At 35.3% G+C, this 21,284-nt stretch overlaps 1 protein-coding gene across 7 annotated transcripts in view; it reads right to left on the reverse strand.

Moving 5' to 3' along the window:
* DEF8 (differentially expressed in FDCP 8 homolog) overlaps positions 1-21,284 on the reverse strand; it is a 165,270-nt gene that overhangs the window by 15,304 nt on the left and 128,682 nt on the right. For all 7 annotated transcript variants that reach the window (XM_090414992.1, XM_090414993.1, XM_090414997.1 and 4 more), the window contains one exon: positions 14,360-14,469. In XM_090414992.1, the coding sequence (XP_090271118.1) occupies positions 14,360-14,469 (110 nt within the window). The remainder of the gene's footprint in view (positions 1-14,359; positions 14,470-21,284) is intronic.

The raw sequence follows: 21,284 nt of genomic DNA on the forward strand, positions 1-21,284 counted from the left end.
TCTTGCATTATTTGAATTGTACACATTTTTTGCTGTTCACAGGTATCAAGGAAAAAAAAAAAAATTGCATTGACTGTGCCACTCACAAATGTAGTGTATTCACTGTTTGTGATACCTGGAAGTCATGATGTCACTCATGCAATCACAATGATTATATATTTTCAATCACAGTGATGCTACTATAACTAATAAGAATAGAACAGCTGATGAACATTGAAAAAATAATATACTTAAAGAGAAATGAAAAAAAAAAAAAAATGGATACAGAAGAGAAATAAAAGGGAGGAGTTGTAAACAATTCCATTAAGAAATAAAGAAATGAATATGGAGGCATGGAAATAAATAGTGATTTATGTGTTTTTGTTATTAAGTTCCTTTTTAAAATAAATGTTGAAATGTTTTTTCACTTGGTTATACTATAGATTTAAGATGCTGAGAAATTATATTCTTGGTTTAATCTTTTATCCAAGTGTAAGCAAACAAAGTTTGCATGTGAAGTATCTTCATGACTGGGCTACTTCTATATACAAGCTAAGAATATGACTTCTGCATTACTTCAGTCTTGGTATTGTTTCTGGGTCTGGCTCCCACTGATTAGACCTCAATAAAGGTTGAAACCTGTTATATATTTTCAATATACAAGTAGTGAAAAGGTGTATCACCATTCCCACAATGCATAGCATTATACATACCCTAAAGGATGTGTGCTTTGCATTATGGGATACTAAGATAATTAATGTGGTCATTAGACTCTATATAGAAGTGATGATAGTTCATGCACAAACTTTGTTTGCTTACACTTGGATAAAGGATTAAACCAAGAATATATTTTCTTGGCATTTTTAATTTATTCCTATTTAAAAATTAATTTATCTTTGGTGGTAACTGTGTTGTGAACTTTTGTGACTGAAGATTGAAAGGAAGCCCATATAATGTATTACTAAGCAAAAAATGGAACATTTGATAGCAGTTGTGCAATTATTGATTACTAGAGAACTTTTGTGACTGAAGATTGAAAGGAAGCCCATATAATGTATTACTAAGCAAAAAATGGAACATTTGACAGCAGTTGTGCAATTATTGATTACTAGACATTAAAGCTTCTGAAATTGAAGCATTAATATGTTTGGCTTCACCCTAAAACAGACAGTGCATGTATCTACAATAAAATACAAGTGTGGACTGTCTCATTGTTTTTTGATGTGTGACTATGTGACTTTTTCTATTTCTCTTGAAAAACCTCTGTAGAATTAAGCTGCTCAAGAATATAGAGTGTACACTTTGAAGTTTAGGACCAGATTATTCAGTTTTCTTAAGCTGCTGACATTTTGTATATGCTTGATTCACAGATGAAATATTAATTTTGTTTATATAGACAATTATAAAAAAAATAGTAGAAGAGTACTGACCCATAATTTCAAGGTACACGTGTTTGTGTGACTGAATGAGTAAAAAAGAGTCACTGTTTCATATGGATTTAATGTTTTTATAATGGATTCTTGTGTGTGTATAATAAAATATAATAAACTTGAGTAATACAATGCAGTAAAAACAGCCTAATTTATCTGAATACTGAAAACTTATTAAGCATTAAGTGTATGTCATAGTGAAACACAAATACATAAACAACAGAAAAGAACTTGTCTAGTTAATTAAAAAAAAAGGGGGAGGGGAGGGGAAGATATTTGCACTAAATGGCATAATCCACAACAGAACTATTACATAATAGCAAAATAATAAGCAGATTATTTATTATCTCTCAAAGTTGATATCATACAGTCTAACTACATAAACAGCGAAACCATCTTTGGAGAACATCAGTATTCGAATTTAAACTGCCTCCCTTTTGACTAACTTCACAGAGCAAATGGAAGGGAAGCCAAGCTATTTGCTATCAGTAATGATGTAATACAAATTGTTCTCCTACCTACCAGAATAGAAAACCTTCATCATTCTCCAAAACTCTGGACCTTTTTCTTAATCAGCTCTGCCTTCAAATACACTGTAGATGTTAATGCTCTGCTTAGCAATTCTGGCCATAAACTTGTCCATGTTTCTTTTTCTACAGATCAGCTGTTTCCCAACCAATCTCAGCCTCATGTCCTATGGCATTACAGCAGTGCCATGTGAGATAACCTCTAGGATATCTATGCCTCTTTTCCATGGTCTAATTATTACCATTTCTACTCTCTAGATCGAAAAACTTGCTGAAACTAAATGAAATAATCTTTGCTGGAATAAGGACCTTCATTCCAAACTCTACTCAACTTCAGTTCCATGTTTGGTCTCTAGAACAGGGTTTCAGGACTATATAAAATATAAATAAATTACAAAAAAAAAGAAAAAGAAATAAAAGTCAGTCATAAAACTATCATCCTCCTGCCCTCACTGCAATACTCTCGAAATTAACTGAGAAAGTTATTAATGGTCAACTTTTTAACTACATGGAGAACCACTAATTAATTAGTGATCAAAAATATGGATTTACCACTCTCATTCCATAGCACATCTCCTAGTTAACCTTACCCATCTTTGGACACCAGACATGGACATGCAGTTTGGAGAAATTTATATGGTTGTTCTTGATATTTCCAAGGCATCTGAGTCTAGCATAAAGACCTTCTTACCAGGCTACCATCAAAAGATCTCACCATTCTCAAATGGGAGTGAAGTTAATCTAGTGAATTTCAATGTTCTCAAACACAATCATCTCTTATTTCTCAGAAAAATTTTCCTGCTTTCATTCCTCTGCAGTTTTTATAACATTCTGATCACCAGTCCAGATTAGTTTCTCTTCTTGTTGGAATAGGTTGACTTGGATTGACTTTCACATCTAGTCTATCTTGGAACAAACATGTTGCATCTACAGTAGTCTCCTAGTCTTGGAAAGTTCCAAACTTAGAACCATCTCATCCTCTTCCTTAAATTCTATCTTCTTTAAAACAGCCTTCACCAATGAATATAACTCCAGCTCTCTCCAAAAGAACACCATTACTAGATTCTTCTTTCTCCCACCACTTGCTCATGCATATAGCACTGTTGTATTACACTTTTATGGAATGATAAAAAAAACATTATTAATAGAATAAATTCCTATGGTGGGAAGCTAGGTGAATAAATTTATAAGGGAATAAGAGAAATTAGTTAAAACACTGCACCAGCAATACATAAGACAATTTTCAATCCAATCTGAGAAATAGGTTAAAAATGAAATAGATGGGACCAGTGGCAAAACCATATTAAGCATGAAGATATCAAAAGAACACATTTTAACATTAATATTTAAGAATCTGATCCTCTAAAGCATGCCTAACTGCATCTATATCTTAGTCTTCCTCTGGCTCAAAAAAATATTAGAAATATTATGTAAGGCTATTATAAATATCTGGTACATCCCTTGATGTCATGTTTGTTTTTATTATCCCACACACGAAAGGCAGAAGAGCCTATAGCAAACAGATGCTGTGTGAGGGCAGGGTCAGGAATGTACAAAAAATATTTTTTCCTTCCCTTATGAATCATTTTTAATAACAGACATAATAAATGCACTGCTCAATAGATAGCAATCAAGTATTAAGTATAATACAGTATTTTCTGTTTTTTATTGTCAACAAAAAGAATCATTGTAAGTATTGAAGTAGACACCATACATAGTATCTGGTAATATATCTTGATGCCACCTTCTAGAAAAGAAACTGGCAGCTTGACTCAGTTGTGAGTAGCTTATCTAAAGTGTAGGCATATTTCCCCTTGGCGATACTGTGAAATAGATGTTGGAGATGCAATGTTGTATATTAAGATCTCCTGAAAATGTGAAAAGATGACATCCAGGTGATACTTCCATTTGTTTAATGTCAAAGGGGTGTGCCAATTAATTTCTTTGACAGTGATGGATGGTGAGATGCATCAGGAATATCTTCCACAATATCAAGCCACCAAATGCACCCTACACAAACATTTTTAAATCACTTTAAGATGATTCAGCAGAAAGCGCTTCACAAATGGTATTCCAGAACTTGATTTCTGTATGACAATTTTTTTCCAACAATTCTTAGCTAAGTAAATCACTCCCATGATTTCCCTACCTGCTTTATCAGTTTTCCCCCTACTACTACTTTTTCCACCATCATCAAATTCCTGCTAAGTACCCTTGGAGTTACAGAGGATACCATGATAATAACATTCAGCCTGTATCTTCCCCACAGCTGGTTGAAGGCCTTTATCATTGCAGGAGGATTAGGTCTACTGCCATGGTGATCCACTCCATATTTGGAGAGTGTATATACATTTGTATGAATGAATGCATGAAGGTGAAAGAATCACAAACATCCATGCCCCAAGTAGGATTCGAACCTGCAGACTTTTGGCTAGAGAGTGGATATGCTAACCGCACAGCCAACACTATGATAGTACTATACAATAAGTTTACATTATTACTAACTTACTATTGACAATTTTTTCTCAAATCAATGTCAGGTTCCATTCTAATATTTTCAATTTTCATGTGATTCTCTGCCACTGATAACTATTTTTTTCCAAATTAATCTGTTATCTGTCAGGACTTCTAAAGCACATCTTGTTGTATTAATCCAGCTAGATCTTGACTGTCCTCTGGTTTTTTCCCCTGCCATCTCTTTTTTCCTGAAAAAAAAACTTGTTTGGCTAACCATTCCTCTTCCATTTTGTTTAAATGACCATACCGCTGGATGATTAGCTTTGCTCACTCACACACACACACACACACACACACACACACACACACACACATTCCTGAATGCTAACAATATCAAGTTCCTTCCCAATATCCTTTGTTTTTAATATGAATCTTCAATTGATGCCATCTGGTCACACCCCTAATTTATCTCAAAACTCTCCTGTCTGTGGTGTCCAGGCTTTGATCAAGTGTTTTATTTCTAACACAGTTCTGAGATCGATAAGTTAAAATTGGTTTGAAGACTGTCTAGTTGCGCATAATTTCTCTCTTATTCCATATACATGTACTTAGTTGATTTCCTACCATACCAGCATTACCAATTCTGTTGTATTTCAATAATTAGTTTCCCATCTTCACTAAAAATTGTGCCTAAATAGCTGAAACATATTACTTGTTCTATAGGTTCTCCATTCAGGATACAGTTGATGTATTCAATGTTCCTACCAATTTTCATAGTCTATCTTTTTATTGCTGGTTTTTATAACAACCTTATTATAGAATTACCAATTTAGTTAGGGAATCCTGCAGACTTGTACTGGATTTATTTAGGAGTATGACATCATATGCATAAAGAGCTAAGATTAGCTGCTCCAATTTTGATATTGGTTATAATGTGATCCATATAAATGATACGCAGTAGTGAAGATAATGTATCTTGTGTTACACCTGATTTAACATTAAACCATCTTTCTGTACCTCCTTAAATTTTAACTGCTGACCTACAACTCAAATACAGACTATATATATATATATTGCTCAATATAATGTATCATTTACACCATATGATTCTAGTTTTGAATGGCATTTCTTTTGGCACCTTGTCATGTGCCTTTTCCACATCTATAAAACTTTAAAGATCCTTGGTTACCTTCCCATGATTTCTCAACTATTGTCTTACGTGAAAATCTGATGTTGACAACCTCTTTTTTGCTCTTCTCCAAGTTTCCCTTCCACAACTTTTCTTAGTCTTTTCTCAAGTATGCTTGCATAAACCAGGAACACTCAGTAGAGAAATTCCTCTGAAATTCTCACATTCAGTTTTCATTTCATACTGGAATACTGGAATGAAAGAATATTAGAAGTGCGATTAAAATTAAATAAAGAAAATTTGACAGTCGTTGGAGTGTATGCTCCTGAAAAAGGAAAAGAAGAAGAAAATGATTACTTTTACAAAGAGCTACAAGGAATATATGAAAAATTAAATAAAACAGACTATAATTATAACCGGAGATCTTAATGCCAGAATAGGAATGAAAAAAAGTAACAATAATATACCAAAATTTAGAGAACCAACAGTAAACAAAAATGGAAAGTGACTCATTGATTATATAATATATAATAATTTAAAAATAATGAATACATTTTACAAACAAAAATATACATAAATATACATGGTGTGCAAGAGGACAAAATTCAATAATTGACTACTTTATAGCAAATGAAAAAGCAGCAAACTTCTTCCTAGATGTTAAAGTTAGAAGAGGGCTAGAAATCGACACAGATCACTATTTAGTGCAGGCAAAACTAAGGTTTCCACCAAACTGGCTACAAAAAATACAAAAATAAAATAAACAAACTAGAGAAACAAAATATAATTACAAAATAAGACTACTAAATGATTCAAGTATAAGAAATTTATACCAACAGAGGATTAATAGCTACTTAGAAAAAATACAAGAAAATGAAGACATTGAGAAAGAATGGAATAATATAAAAGAAATTATTACATCAGCAGCACATGAAAGTTTAGGAACACAAAAAATATAAAATAAAAAAAATTACATATATGGGACAATGAAATAAAAACAATAATTGAAAATAAAAAGCTGGCTTTTAAAAGATGTTTAAGTAGCAAAAAACAAGAAGATGAACTGAATATAAAAAAAGACGAGCAATAGTGAAAAATAAAACCAGAAAGAGACACAGAGAAACTGGGAAAAATTTGTATCATGTCTAGAAAATGACATATACAAAATAAGACCCAACGCATACAAAATACTAAAACACATGAATGCAGATATAAAAAGAAACTGCAAATATAAATTGTGAAATAGATGTAAAAGAATTCTTGGATTACTTTACAGATCTTTGGACAGATAATACTGGCATCAAAAATAATTACACCAGAAACTTACAGAATACTTTAAATGATATAATAACAATGAAAGAATTAAAGGACAACCTAAATAAAATAAAAAATTGCAAATCAGCAGGAAAAGATGGGAGAAACTCCAAATTGTATAGATCCACTTTCCCCATGAGTTCCGATGACGAAGAACAGTCGAAACAGCTTGCACCCCATTAACCACCTCCCCTGACTCCTTCCCCTTCCTCAAAAAAAAAATAATTTCCATTTTCAGATCCCTTTTTTCATCTCTTCTCCCCCTCCAAAAAAGCGCTCTGCCCACCCTTGATAATATTATATATATATATTATATAAAAAAACGGGTTTTTCAAATTAATTCTCCCACATTGCCTCAGCCCCTCCCCCATTTTTTCCAAAAAAAAAAAAAAAAAAAAACCTTCCTTTTAACAGCCTAACAGCAGAAGTATGCACATTGCAGAAAGAAAACAGCCAACAACATCCAAAAAAAGGTATGTGTGAATTTTCTTCCTATATTATTCTGCATATATTTGTCTCTATAATACATCTGTAATGCCCTAAGAATTCTTGAGTAAAAAGCCAATGACATTAAAAAAAGGAGCACTCCTAAACGAAAGCAGGCAAAATAGTTGTAAAAATAATAGTTTTTAAGAGGAGTAACATGGGAATTTTCCGAGAAATAATACCTATAATTTCATCAAAGATTATTAAAATTTTTAAATAAAATATATACAAATGGACAAATACCAATAGAATGGAATACAAGTATAGTAATACCTATATTTAAAAAAGGGGATAAAACAAAACCTGCTAACTACTTTATTGTATTAGTTTATTGAATAGATGCAACAAAATATATAGTAGAATACTTAATGAAAAACATACAGTGAAATATACAGTGAAAAAATATTACTAGAATGTCAAAATGGATTAAGAAAAGGACACTTTACAATGGATGCAGCTTTCTGTTTAAAACTACTTACAGAAAAAAGAAGAGAATTTAATTAGAAACTCATATTTTGTTTATAGATTATGAAAAAGCATTTGACAAAGTAAAAAGATATATACTGTTTGATATATTACAAAGAAAAAATATACCTAATATTTTACTACATGCAATATTGAATATATACAAAGATAATGAAATAAAAATAAAAATAAATGAAAAATTGTCTGAAAAACAATCTATACACCAAGGAGTAAGACAGGAATGCACTCTGTCTCCAACACTTTTAAATATTTACATTAATGAAATATTAATACGGTGGAACACCTTGAACAATCAAGGTATAGAAATTTCTCGAAATAACAAAATAAATACACTATTATTTGCAGATGATCAGGTAATAATATCAGATTGGAAGATAATAATATTTTCTACCAATTTACAAAGAGCAATATATAATTAAATGTTATAGTAGAACAGTTTGGAATGAAAATTTCCATAGATAAAACTAAAACAATGGCATTTTTGGACAAACTCCAGTTAGAAGTAAAATAGTTATTAATAATAAAATAATAGGACAGATAAATACTTTCAGTTATCTTGGATGTGAAATATCATATGAAGGAGAAAAAGACATAAAATTAAAAACTTCAAAATTTTTACAGATTATAGGCCTGTTAAATAGAACACTCAATCCATATATAGTACAAAAAGAAACATGCTTAAAAATATAGAATACTTTAGCAGTGCCCCCATTATTATATGGCAGTGAAATTTGGGCAATAAACAAACAAGATAAACAAAGAATAAAAACAAGTAAAATGAGATTTATGAGAAGAATTGCAAAATACACATTATTAGACCAAAAAAGGAACAAAGACGTTTTAAAAGAACTAAAAACAAAATCAATAGAAGAAAAACTAAACAATTATAAACAAAAATGGATAGAACATGTAAACCGAATGGCTAACACCCAATATCCTAAACAAATACTAAAATATAAGCCAAATGGAAAGAGAAGGAAGGGTAAACCTCAAAAAAGGATACTGGATGATAATGAGACCGGAAGAGACCAATATGGTCTATACCCATAATTAGTGTTATGATAGTGATGAGTTTTCATTTCCATTTTTTATAGATGAGTAATATGGATACTATGAAATAAAATGAGAAATTTTTATCTCTCTGGTATTGGAGCATTTCTGATCATATATCATACTACTGCAGCTGCCATTCCACATTTCTGATAGATTTTTCTACTCCGAGTAGTGATATGTACTCATGATAGCATTCCTCTTGAATATTTTCTACCAATATTCTCACTGTTTGTTTCATTTCATAATTTTTCCAAATAGGTAATTTTGCAGATATTCAGAATATCTTCAGGTTTTGTTCATTTCATTTCTTCACTTTTTCATTTCTGATTTCATTTTAAAGTACTCTTTCTGCATTATTATTCAGACTTGTAGTGAAATGGAAACAGCAGTTTAATACTTCCAATATTTCATTTGTTACAGAGACATCTTCAGTAATAAATATAAATTGTAGAAAACAAACACAAAGTAAATTGAAATTTTCCAGACTAAACTCCAGAATTCTTGCTAGGGCATTAGTAGTAAGCATAGAATTCAACTAAGGGTGCTTAAGAATTACGTTTCTATCTCTTGGAAGGTTTAACACATCCATACTTATTTAAATTATGTTTGTTTTAAGGGGACAGCTGCAGATTCTAAAAAAAACTTATATTTGAAAACTTGATGCAATGAAGTATAGCAGCTTTTTTTTTTCCCAAAGTGATACTATGTGGGATGTCCAAGGCATCGTCTTCCAGATCTGACTGTCCATAGTTATGATTACAGATATAATTTTTCTTCTGAACGGTAGGCTGACCTTCCACCCTGTCCATAAAATAAAGCCAACTTTCAGGACGAAGGAACCTTATAAGGTTGACGATTGAGAGAAGGATTAAGTAGTATGCTGTTAATTCTATTGTAATTGCAGCCATCAGATTAGAAGGCATGGAATCAATATGGTCAAGTCAGCTACAAGAGATGGCTCGTTAGAAAAAACACTGATATCTCCATTAGTTATAAAAAAACTATGCCATCAGTATCTTAATAATACCATACTTCTTGGGGGGGCAGAATGATGGGAAAGTTTACCAATATATCTGGCTAGTGTGAGTCAGTTTTCTGTATATGCCTATTGATTAGGGGCAAAAGAAAAATGTGTCTCTAATATATAAGGTTGACGATTGAGAGAAGGATTAAGTAGTATGCTGTTAATTCTATTGTAATTGCAGCCATCAGATTAGAAGGCATGGAATCAATATGGTCAAGTCAGCTACAAGAGATGGCTCGTTAGAAAAAACACTGATATCTCCATTAGTTAGAAAAAAACTATGCCATCAGTATCTTAATAATACCATACTTCTTGGGGGGGCAGAATGATGGGAAAGTTTACCAATATATCTGGCTAGTGTGAGTCAGTTTTCTGTATATGCCTATTGATTAGGGGCAAAAGAAAAATGTGTCTCTAATATATCTAGGTAATAAGACCAAATTGAGAACATGTCATCAATGACTATAGACAGCCAGGTCAGCTGAGCAAGCCTTGGACACCACACACAGAATAGGAAAATATCCGCTATGCTTCATTGCAATAGATTCAAACACGAGAGGCTTTTTTTTTTTTTAAGAATCAGCAGCTGCCCTTAAAAATCTAATTTAAATATGTACAGATGCATTAAACTTCCCAAAATACAGGAACTATTAATTTTTAGGCATCCTTTAATAAAATCTAGGTTTCCTACTAGTGCTTACAGATGGTTTGTTAAATTAAACCCTTCCTAGAATTTAATTTTACTTTCTGTTACTTGCGTGTCTGTTACAATTTATATTGTCTCTAAAGATATGTCTGGGACAGAAGAAATATTGGTAACATTAAACTGTTGTTTATTTTATTCCTTGTGCTTTTTCATTATACTAATCATCGAACATGAATTCTGACCAGCACATGAGCCTAACACATTTCTCAAAATCCTCCAGAACATTTTACTGCCTTTCTGTTATTTATCTTCTACATTCTTACATCTTTCCATGACTTTAACCTTTTTGAGTCCAAGGTAAATTTCAGATTTTTTCTATCCTTGTGAACAACATAATATGCCTCCCAAGCTGAATCAATCAATTGATTCAGCCTGGGAGGCATATAGTGAAATCGTTCCTGCTCAAAATTGAATGACAATCACTTCCTATTTCAAGTTCTCTGCATCCTGAATTATGTGTCCTATGTTCAGTAATAACATAGTGAATGATACTTATTTCCTATATAGTTGAATAGTCATTATTTAAAACACTCTTGCATGTTTTATTTGTCTTCTGCCAGTTTCATTTCTTTTATGATGATACTTCTTATGCTTATATGGTGCCTATCTTGAATTCTGCTGCTGAGTATGAGTTTACCATACAATACAAAATTTACTTCACAATTATAATAAAAAAAAACACTAACCGTAAGAAATACATTCTTTACCATTATTTTGGACTGGCATTTCCTACTATGCTATTTAATCTCCAACAAAGATGAAGTTTTCTTTTTTCTTCATGTAAGCTGATTTCTCTAATGACTCAAAAAATTCCTCAACTTCTTACTTAGGAACATCTTCTTTGAGACAGAGGCACAAATAAGTCTCACTGTCCAATTCCTCATTTTAAAGTTCTATATCACTCAACTGCCTGACTTTCCAGGTTATCTTTGTGGTTTAGTGTTGAATACTCTATATAGTTGAATAGTCATTATTTAAAAGACTCTTGCATGTTTTATTTGTCTTCTGCCAGTTTCATTTCTTTTATGATGATACTTCTTATGCTTATATGGTGCCTATCTTGAATTGTGCTAATGCTGAGTATGAGTTTACCATATAATACAAAATTTACTTCACAATTACAATAAAAAAAATAAAAAAAAAACTAACAAGAAATACATTCCCTACCATTATTTTGGACTGGCAGACCATGCTTTGGACACTCCATCACACAGGATTATATGGAAGAAAACTAATGTGCTATATAGAAGTTGTTACAGGTCAGAGAGACTATTTTAGTCATCAATAGCTGTGAAATATTCTCCTAACCTTAACAAGTATGGCTGCATTAATCTGCTAAATATTTGGGAGACAGTCATCTTAAGTTCAACTTCTACACAACTGTAATAACTTCTTTTATACAACATTAGAGGGTGTCATATCAGGACTTTAGACTTTTCATCTATTGCAATTTAAATTGTTTCACTTATTTATTATCACGTGTAAACTGTAACATGCTGTTGTGCTCTGAGGATTCTGGTTTGAAATCAAGTGAAATATAAGCTAATCAATAAATCTTCTATAATTTAGTGTTTTTTAGTAGTGTTTTTTTTTGTGTGTTGTAATACTGTTACAGTATCCTTGTGTAGAGGCTTAAGTGCTGTGAGGACATTATGTTGGAGGTTTAATGGAATTTTTACAACACTCCAAAAGAATTAAAATAGAATTTAATACTTCTTATATTTCGTCCTAGTCACTAGGACATCTACGGGGATTACAAAAACAATTAATGTAACATGCACAAAAAAACTTACAATACTAAGCCCAATCACGTGGGTGACAATAAAGTCCTATCTAGGTGGAGCGCCCTCTAAGGGCGGTAGTAGGTGGCCTGGAATGTAAGGTGGGACCTCTGGTGATGAGTGTTTCCCAAATCTTCGGAAGCTTAATGCAACCGTATTTGTTAAGATTTGGTTGGTTTCTGAGAGCTGCTGCTGCCGCTTCTAAGAAAAGTCTCTCTTTCTTGAATTTGCTGTGGTGGAGCATGGTGGTTTTCTTCTATGATACTCTGTGGGTGGTGTCCAAAACATGGTCAGCCAAGCCTGAATGGCCATAGTTGTGTTTAACGATGTACGACTTGTGTTCCTCCAGGCGGATGGATGCTGATCTGCCTGTCTTTCCAAAGTACGCAAGCTTACAGGAACAGGGTACTTTGTAAACTCCAGGCAGAGAGAGAGGAGGGAGCTGATCTTTCGTAGAACGGGTAAGGGTAGCAAGTTTGCAGTAGGGCTTATATGCTGTGTGTAGGTCATACTTTTTTAGTATCTTGGCTATTTTTTCTGAAGTGCCTCGGATGTAGGGTATGGTGATGGCATTTTTAAAATCTTGTTGATGAGAGGGATTGGGAATGGGGGAGGAATTGATTATTTTTTTGATATTCCTCTCCAATGGCTACAGCGAACATAGTATCAAAAAAATAATCAATTCCTCCCCCATTCCCCGTCCCTCTCATCAACAAGATTTTAAAAATGCCATCACCATACCCTACATCCGAGGCACTTCGGAAAAAATAGCCAAGATACTAAAAAAGTATAACCTACACACAGCATATAAGCCCTACTGCAAACTTGCTACCCTTACCCGTTCTACGAAAGATCAGCTCCCTCCTCTCTCTCTGCCTGGAGTTTACAAAGTACCCTGTTCCTGTAAGCTTGCGTACTTTGGACAGACAGGCAGATCAGCATCCATCCACCTGGAGGAACACAAATCGTACATCGTTAAACACAACTATGGCCATTCAGGCTTGGCTGACCATGTTTTGGACACCACCCACAGAGTATCATAGAAGAAAACCACCATGCTCCACCACAGCAAATTCAAGAAAGAGAGACTTTTCTTAGAAGCAGCAGCAGCAGCTCTCAGAAACCAACCAAATCTTAACAAATACGGTTGCATTAAGCTTCCGAAGATTTGGGAAACACTCATCACCAGAGGTCCCACCTTACATTCCAGGCCACCTACTACCGCCCTTAGAGGGCGCTCCACCTAGATAGGACTTTATTGTCACCCACGTGATTGGGCTTAGTATTGTAAGTTTTTTTGTGCATGTTACATTAATTGTTTTTGTAATCCCCGTAGATGTCCTAGTGACTAGGACGAAATATAGGAAGTATTAAATTCTATTTTAATTCTTTTTGAGTGTTGTAAAAAATCCATTAAACCTCCAACATAACTGTTACAATAAGAGTTATGAACTATATATTTCCTTACAAAACAAATTCTGATCTGGAGATTCTTTATGTGGCTCCCACCCATGAAAGGTTTATTTGTAAACTTATAGTGCATTTGTACTGTGGGAGATTTTTTTTCCCCCTATTTTATTGAGTTTATATATATTTGGTATTTTTTACCAATTTTTTACAGAGTCCAGAAACTGTTCTAGGGACCAAACACAGAACTTTATCAAGTCAGTGGGGAGGTGATCTCACACTGGGCAATGAAATCCCCCTCTCCCACCAACTTAGACAATCATAAACATCCATGTCCACAGTGGGATTCAAACCCACAGCCTGTTGGCTGGAGAGTAGATGCACTAATACTCGGTCAACCAGGCTGGCCTGGACGATCAACCTTCATATGTGATGGGACATTGCATCAATGTGGATAATCTTTTAAAATTTTGCATGCTATTACCAAAACATAATTTATTTCAACTTTAGAAAAATTAGTTTTTCTATTAGTTTAAAAAAAAATTTCTGAGTAGAAACTTTTTTCTGCTTTAATACATACTGATGGTAAATGGAGGAACACTGAGAGCATGCAGCTGTTTGATGATCAAATGGAAACAAAACTTCATCTGATTCACAATGTCCACATATAAATCCTTTACCTTGACAACCCTAAAAAAGAAACGTTAATACAAATACAACTAATTCACATGGAAGAACTACATCACTGTCATATGATGAGTCTGCCAAGTTCTAAATTGAAGAAATAAATACAGCCACTTGCAGAGAAACTAAAAATAGCCAAAGATCAGTACTATTTGAACAAGTAGACTGACAAAACAAACTATAAAATTCAAACTTTTTTTTAACAAATACAATATAAATATGAAATTAACTGCAATTTTAACATACACAAAATTATTAAAAGTAAGCCAAGTATTGCCCTCTTTTCTATTTTACTAATCATGAAAGAAAGCACTAATGATGCATGGCACACATCATCCCATTTGCTACGATTATTTTGAGTGATTGTTGGAAAAGTTGAACTGAAGTATGTTGAACTGAAGTAAACAGCCTATATTTCTACCCACTGTAGGGTGAAGGCCTCTCCCATTACGGGAGGTTTTATGATTAGTAATTTCTGGACATCGTTTAAAATAAGTCCCTGGTTTTCAGTTAAGGAAGCCATGTGAGTGAAGGATGGTAATGAATTCTTTAATGAGAAAGGAAGCTATCTTATGGATAATGTATCACAATCAATAGTGTAATTTTTGGTAGATAAATAAAGTGCAAAACCAAATTTTTCTTCTCTTCTGTATATGCTATGTCACTGAGATGTTCCTTCTTTCTTATTTCAAAACTGCTTGCCTGACATATGTAAGGTGGATCAAAGAATGTGGAATTCTATAAACACCTGGAAGTTGTTTGTAGAAGAGGTTATTCAGAGATCTGAGATAGCTATTGATAGTTTGGATATTATTACTATTGAGTAGGTAAGCAACCTTGATAGAAAGATTCCCAATGTATAGAAAACAGAGCCTCTGTACCAAATGTTGGGATTTTAGAGAGGAGAAGTATTACAAAATAACATCCATTGAACAGTGTTCTTGGAATATCTAGAGACAAATTGCAGAGAAGAGATTGGATATATCTTCTTTAGGACAGACTGCTAGTTTTTTAAAGTGTGAATTATATTGTTTTTTTTGTTGTTGTTTTTTGTAGGTACAGTGGAGAGATGGATCATGAAGAATGAGGATAAGGTCCAGAATGTATGGGCTTTTGGTAAATGATTAATGAAATATCACCTTCTGTTTTTTTTTTTTTAAGGAAAAATTTACCATCATTTTCTAATTTTAACATGAGCTGAATTTTTGAATAAAATGCACTGAGAAAATGAAGAAAGTTATCTAAATGAGATATACCATGTTTCAAAACTATAAATATGTAATAAATATACAGTATCTCTAGACAGCAGATTTTGGACTGGCTTGAGAAAGAAACTTTTTTTGAAGTTTTTTCCATGGAGAAATCTGCACAAGAGGAAAGGATAAGGGACGTCCCATACCCAGGCCAAAAAGTTGCTTGTAAAAACAACTGTTCCATTTAAAGAAGTCAAACTGAATGCAGTGTCTGACTGGTCTTAGGACATCTAGTGAGAAGCAGTCTTTGATAAGGCTCAATTAGCAAGTAAAGAATCAGACTGCACCCTTTTGCCTTCTCATTATACTACTACTACTGGGATACTTGAAGCTGTGGAAAAATGCACCATATCATTCTTCATAAAAATATCACATAGTGAAAACCCTTGTTAAGAATAGCTTTAATTATGCATCCTCTTCATCTCCTATCTATAAATAAAGAGTTCCTATTCCATATGCTCCACTATCTCTGCCCAGTGTATATCAAGTGACTTATGGATGCAACCTTTGTATTTTGATGAACTGACTAGACTTTGCATTTTGTTTTATTCAAAACAAAGTCACTTTCACCACACTTTACAACCTTCCACCTCTGCCATTATATCCTTTGAAAATTTCCATTGGCTAATAACCAGGATCTTGATTTATTCAGGAATGTCAGTTTTAGATGGTTAATAGGCCTAAATCTATATGTGGCTTTCACTCAAAACCTTGTGGTTTATAACAGGCCTTGGCATTTTACCAATAAATAGCACCCTAAGCCTATATGAAAAACATATTAAGGAATTCAAAATTCAAGCCAAGGATATTTACTTGGCTCTAGGTACACAGATTAACACAACTCCAGTTCTGCTAGTAATGGTATATACAATAACTGAAACTGACATGATACTAGCTACTCATTATCTACTTAATATGTGACATATTGTAAATCAGTGTTTCTTAACTTTTTGAGATTTTTTTTAATATATATTGGTTTGCATAAATTAAGAGACAAAGAGAAAATTCATGATAACTCATACTCTATGATGAATTTTTTATTTAATATGGTGAAAAGCAGTATTAAATGTAAAATAAACAGTTTAATTCGGCAATAAATGGATACAAGAAGACTAGTAAAAAACAAGAGGTCAAAATGAGACTGTCAAAGTGTCTTGATAAGGAATGAGGGATGATGACCTCAATGAGGTCACCCCTCACAAGGTTTCATACTGTTTATAATGGTGTCCAGGAATTCAAGTTGGTAATAACACAAATTGCTCCTGCAAAACTCTCCTTAATCTCTCATGGTTTTGTGAAAGGCAGGGGGTGAAAGCAGCATCACATTTATCTATCTAGAGCATTCCAAACAACCTCAATAGGATTAAGGTCAGGAGACCTGGCTAGTCAGTCCACATGTATGATAGTCTCTTCTTGAAGAAATCGGCCACAAGTTTCAATGTTGTAGGATAAATGTCTCTCCTATTGCACCCACAACAGATGAACATATGGATCCAGGACATCATCTCTATAAGTTGCAGCATTCATGGTTCTGCTAGAAAGCACATACAGGTCATTGCACCCACAGAAAGAGATGTATTCCCAAACCATCACACTATCTCCATCTTAAGTGTCCCTTTCACAAATATTAGAGGGATGATAACATATTCTTAGTTCTCTCCAGATCAGAACATGCCTGCTATCACTTTGTATATGGCAAAAAAGGACTCATCTGTAAACAATACCAACTCCCATTGGTCATAGGTCCAGTTGACATTGAGTCTTGACCTAAAACATTCTCTCCTGTGCTACAGGATAAGGGTATACAGCCTAACCAGTCACCTAGCACACAGACCACCTTCATGTAGCAATGATACCAATGTTTCTGTAGCCAATGCAAAGCTGATTTCAGGTGGTATGTCTATTTTACTGAGTAGATAATCAAAGATAATGGTCACCTTAAACCCTCCAGGGAGGGTAACTCCTGATCCTTCACATCTAGTTCATTTAGATGGCACTAAAAGCCAACGGTGAACAAGCACCACGTGTGTTGCCGGCACAGTGCCGTCGACCACCACCGACAATCCAATTACATGCCGCAGCTGTAAAACCAGTGTCACAGACAAAAAAAAGGACATATTCTGCAAGTTCTGTTGCCACCGGCTGCACGTTTCCTGCGCAAAAATTGACAAAACTGCACATAAGCTACTTATCGAACTTAACCAGCCGTTCTTCTGAAAAACAACTTCTGAACATAGGCAAGCGTGTCGAAAATCTCAAACAGCACATCAATGCTTTAAATGAAACTTTTACCAACAAAATACGTGCAGTCAAAGCTAAGCTAAATCAAATTGAAAAGCAGCGCAGCACAAGCCCCACTCCGCCAGTGAAAGAATTTCGCGATCTAATCGCATCAATGGTAAACAACTTGATGGAGGATGAACACAAAAAACTCAACGCCATTATTCTGAACTTCCCAATGGAAAAAATGGAAAATCACTACAAGAGGACATCAAGAAACTAGCCGAAGAATATAACATCGATCCTGAGAATATCGTCAGGCCATCGTTTTGGGCCTATAAATAAAAGGAAGGACGGTACGAACTTTTCGCGCCTAGTAAAAGTGACTTGCGACACTCCGACAAGCACATCAAAAATAATAACAACGATCAACAACAAGTTCAAAGACTCCTGCCCTCAATCGCGCATACGTGCACAACCAGACTTATCATTTGCACAAAGAGAACGAAGATGCCAGCTTCGAAGACAACTCAAAGAAAAACATCAAAATGGTGAAAAAACCAAGTGATGCCACTAGCAGCCACCATGGAGACCAGCAGGCAGGCACCGCATAGGAAATGTGCAAGACCAATGCAGTCCAACAAATGTCCCACAAAACCCTACACATCCACTTCACCAACACCAGTGGCCTAAACTCCAACCTGAATAGTGTCCACTACCACCTACAGTCTACCAAATCCAACCTAATCTTCCTGGCAGAAACTCAAATCTCACCTCCCCCCAGCACCACTTATCTCAACCTCCCAAACTACTCACTCTTCAACAACTTTCGCCCCAAGGGTGATGTCTGTGCATACATCTGCTCAGACATACCTTGCCAGAGAGCACCTAACCTAGAATCACCCAACTTTGCCCTTCTTTGGTTGAAAATATCCCTTCCCTACTCAGTTCAATTCATCTGCTGCCTCTATTGCACCCCCAATGCAACCAACACCCTGAGCTCTTTAATTTCCTCTCCCTAAAAGTCGACTTTCTCCAATCCCACTTTCCCAACAGCGAAATCATCCTTCTAGGAGATTTTAATGTCCACAACACTAGCTGGCTTTCCTCCTCCAGTTGTACAGATCTTGCAGGCAGAGATGCAAAAACATTTGCCATCACCAACGACCTTACACAACTTGTCCAGATGCCAACCAGAATACCAGATAACCCAAACCACTCCCCAAACACCCTAGATCTCTTCCTCACCAATGACCCCTCCAAATACACAGTGAAAGTAGTGAGTCCCCTGGGCAATTCTGACCACAACCTAGTGCTCATCACCTCCCCCATGCAACAACGTTTACACAGACGCTCCCACATATAAGAGTCGTTTGCCACTATAAAGTGCTAAGTAGGACAGCCCTCCGCAACTTCTATGCCGCATTCCCATGGTTGGACTATTGCTTCCGGCTTTCCAACACAAACATATGCACCGAGCTTATTACCAAAGTAATCCTCACCGGCATGAATACGTACATTCCACATAACGCTCTTAATTGCCATTCCTTAACGAAACTCTGGTTCTCCAAAAGATGTGCAGAGGCTGTAGAGATGAAACACCAGACATACCACAACTGGCTGAAATCAAGAACCTCATCCCCCCCCCCCTCCTCAAAGCTTACACCGAAACTTGTAATAGTTGCAAAAAAAAACAATCAACGCTTCCAAAATAGAGTTCGAAAGAGCAAAAAGCAGGAAACTAGCAGCCTGTCCAAACGGCAACCGAGCCTTTTGGTCTCTTGCCAAAGCAATTGGCCACAACTTCTGTCCAACACTATTCCCACCCCTATCACACCCTGATGGCTCTACTGCCTCATCACCCACAGAAAAAGCCAATTTTCTAGCCTCATACTTTGCTTCAAATGCATGCATACCTGACGATGGTAAATGTCCCCCAACCATACCAGACACCCAACATACAATGCCCCTATATCCTTTTGCCAGGATGAAATCAGAAAAATACTGTCCCAATTAGACACAAAAAAGTCTCCTGGCCCCAATGGCATTCCCCCCAATTGTTCTGAAAAATTGTGCTCCAGAACTGACCCCTATCCTATGTCACCTATATATATACTCTCCTACTCCACTGGAATCTATCCCACAAACTGGAAATTGGCCTATATTCAGCCCATTCCCAAGAAGGGTGATGTCACTGCCATCCAATTACCGCCCTATCTCGCTTACCTCAGTCCTGTCAAAGGTAATGGAAAAAATCATCAATTCCCACCTCCTACACTATCTTAAAAGACACTCACCAAATAAATGACCATCAGTATGGATTCGCCACTGCCGATCAACAGGAGATCTACTCACATACGTCACCCATCTCTGGACAAATGCTATGGAGAGGTTTGGCGAATCTCAAGTGGTTGCAATAGATATCTCCAAAGCCTTTGACTGGGTCATGCACAAAGGCCAACTAGGCAAACTACCATCATTCGGTCTGACCCAGGACTTCTGTAGGTGGATTGCCAGTTTTCTGTCTGGTAGTACACTGTGTGTGATGGTGGATGGCTTCCTATCCTCACACCACTCAATTAATGCTGGGGTCCCACAGGGTTCTGTCCTCTCACCAACCCTGTTCCTGCTGTACTTCAACGACCTACTGCAATTGACCTCCAATTGCAGTAGGTCGTTGAAGTTTTGCAGATGACACAGTTTTGTAGATGACAGCACACTACACTCCTCGCTTGCATTTGATAAACCTTACCCTACACAACTCACCCTCATCCTACAGAACATCAACCACCACCACCCTCAACTCTGATCTCCAAGCCATCCTACAATGGGGTTCGGATAACCTCATAAATTTCAACGCCAACAAAACCCAGTTCTGTACTATTTCCCATAAAAAAGAACAACTTTTTCCCAGTATCCTTTTCGACGATACCCAAATTTCCAAACAGCCTGAGATCTCGCTCCTTGGAATCACCCTCACATCAAACCTCTCCTGGCACAAACATATCTTAAACACTGCATCCTCAGCCTCAAAAAAACTAGGATTTCTCTTCCGCTCAAGACGTTACTTCACCCCTGAACAGCTACTAACATTATACAAGTCACAAATCCGTCCAACTATTGAATACTGCTCCCACATATGGGGTGGAGTCCCTAAAAGCTCTCTCAAAATGCTCGACTCAATACAGAGGAGGGCAATTAGATTTATCAATGATCCATCCCTTACCAACTCCCCCCCCCACTTTCACACAGATGTTTGGTCTCTGCAGTAAGTATATTCTACAAATATTTCCATGGGAAATGCTCATCCGAAATAACATCAATAATTCCCCCTCTCAGTACTAAGCT

Source organism: Typopeltis vanoorti, chromosome 26 (genome assembly GCF_054136105.1).
Source record: "Typopeltis vanoorti isolate ZY-2024b chromosome 26, IOZ_Tvanoo_1.0, whole genome shotgun sequence".
Taxonomy (NCBI): Eukaryota; Metazoa; Arthropoda; class Arachnida; order Uropygi; family Thelyphonidae; genus Typopeltis; species Typopeltis vanoorti.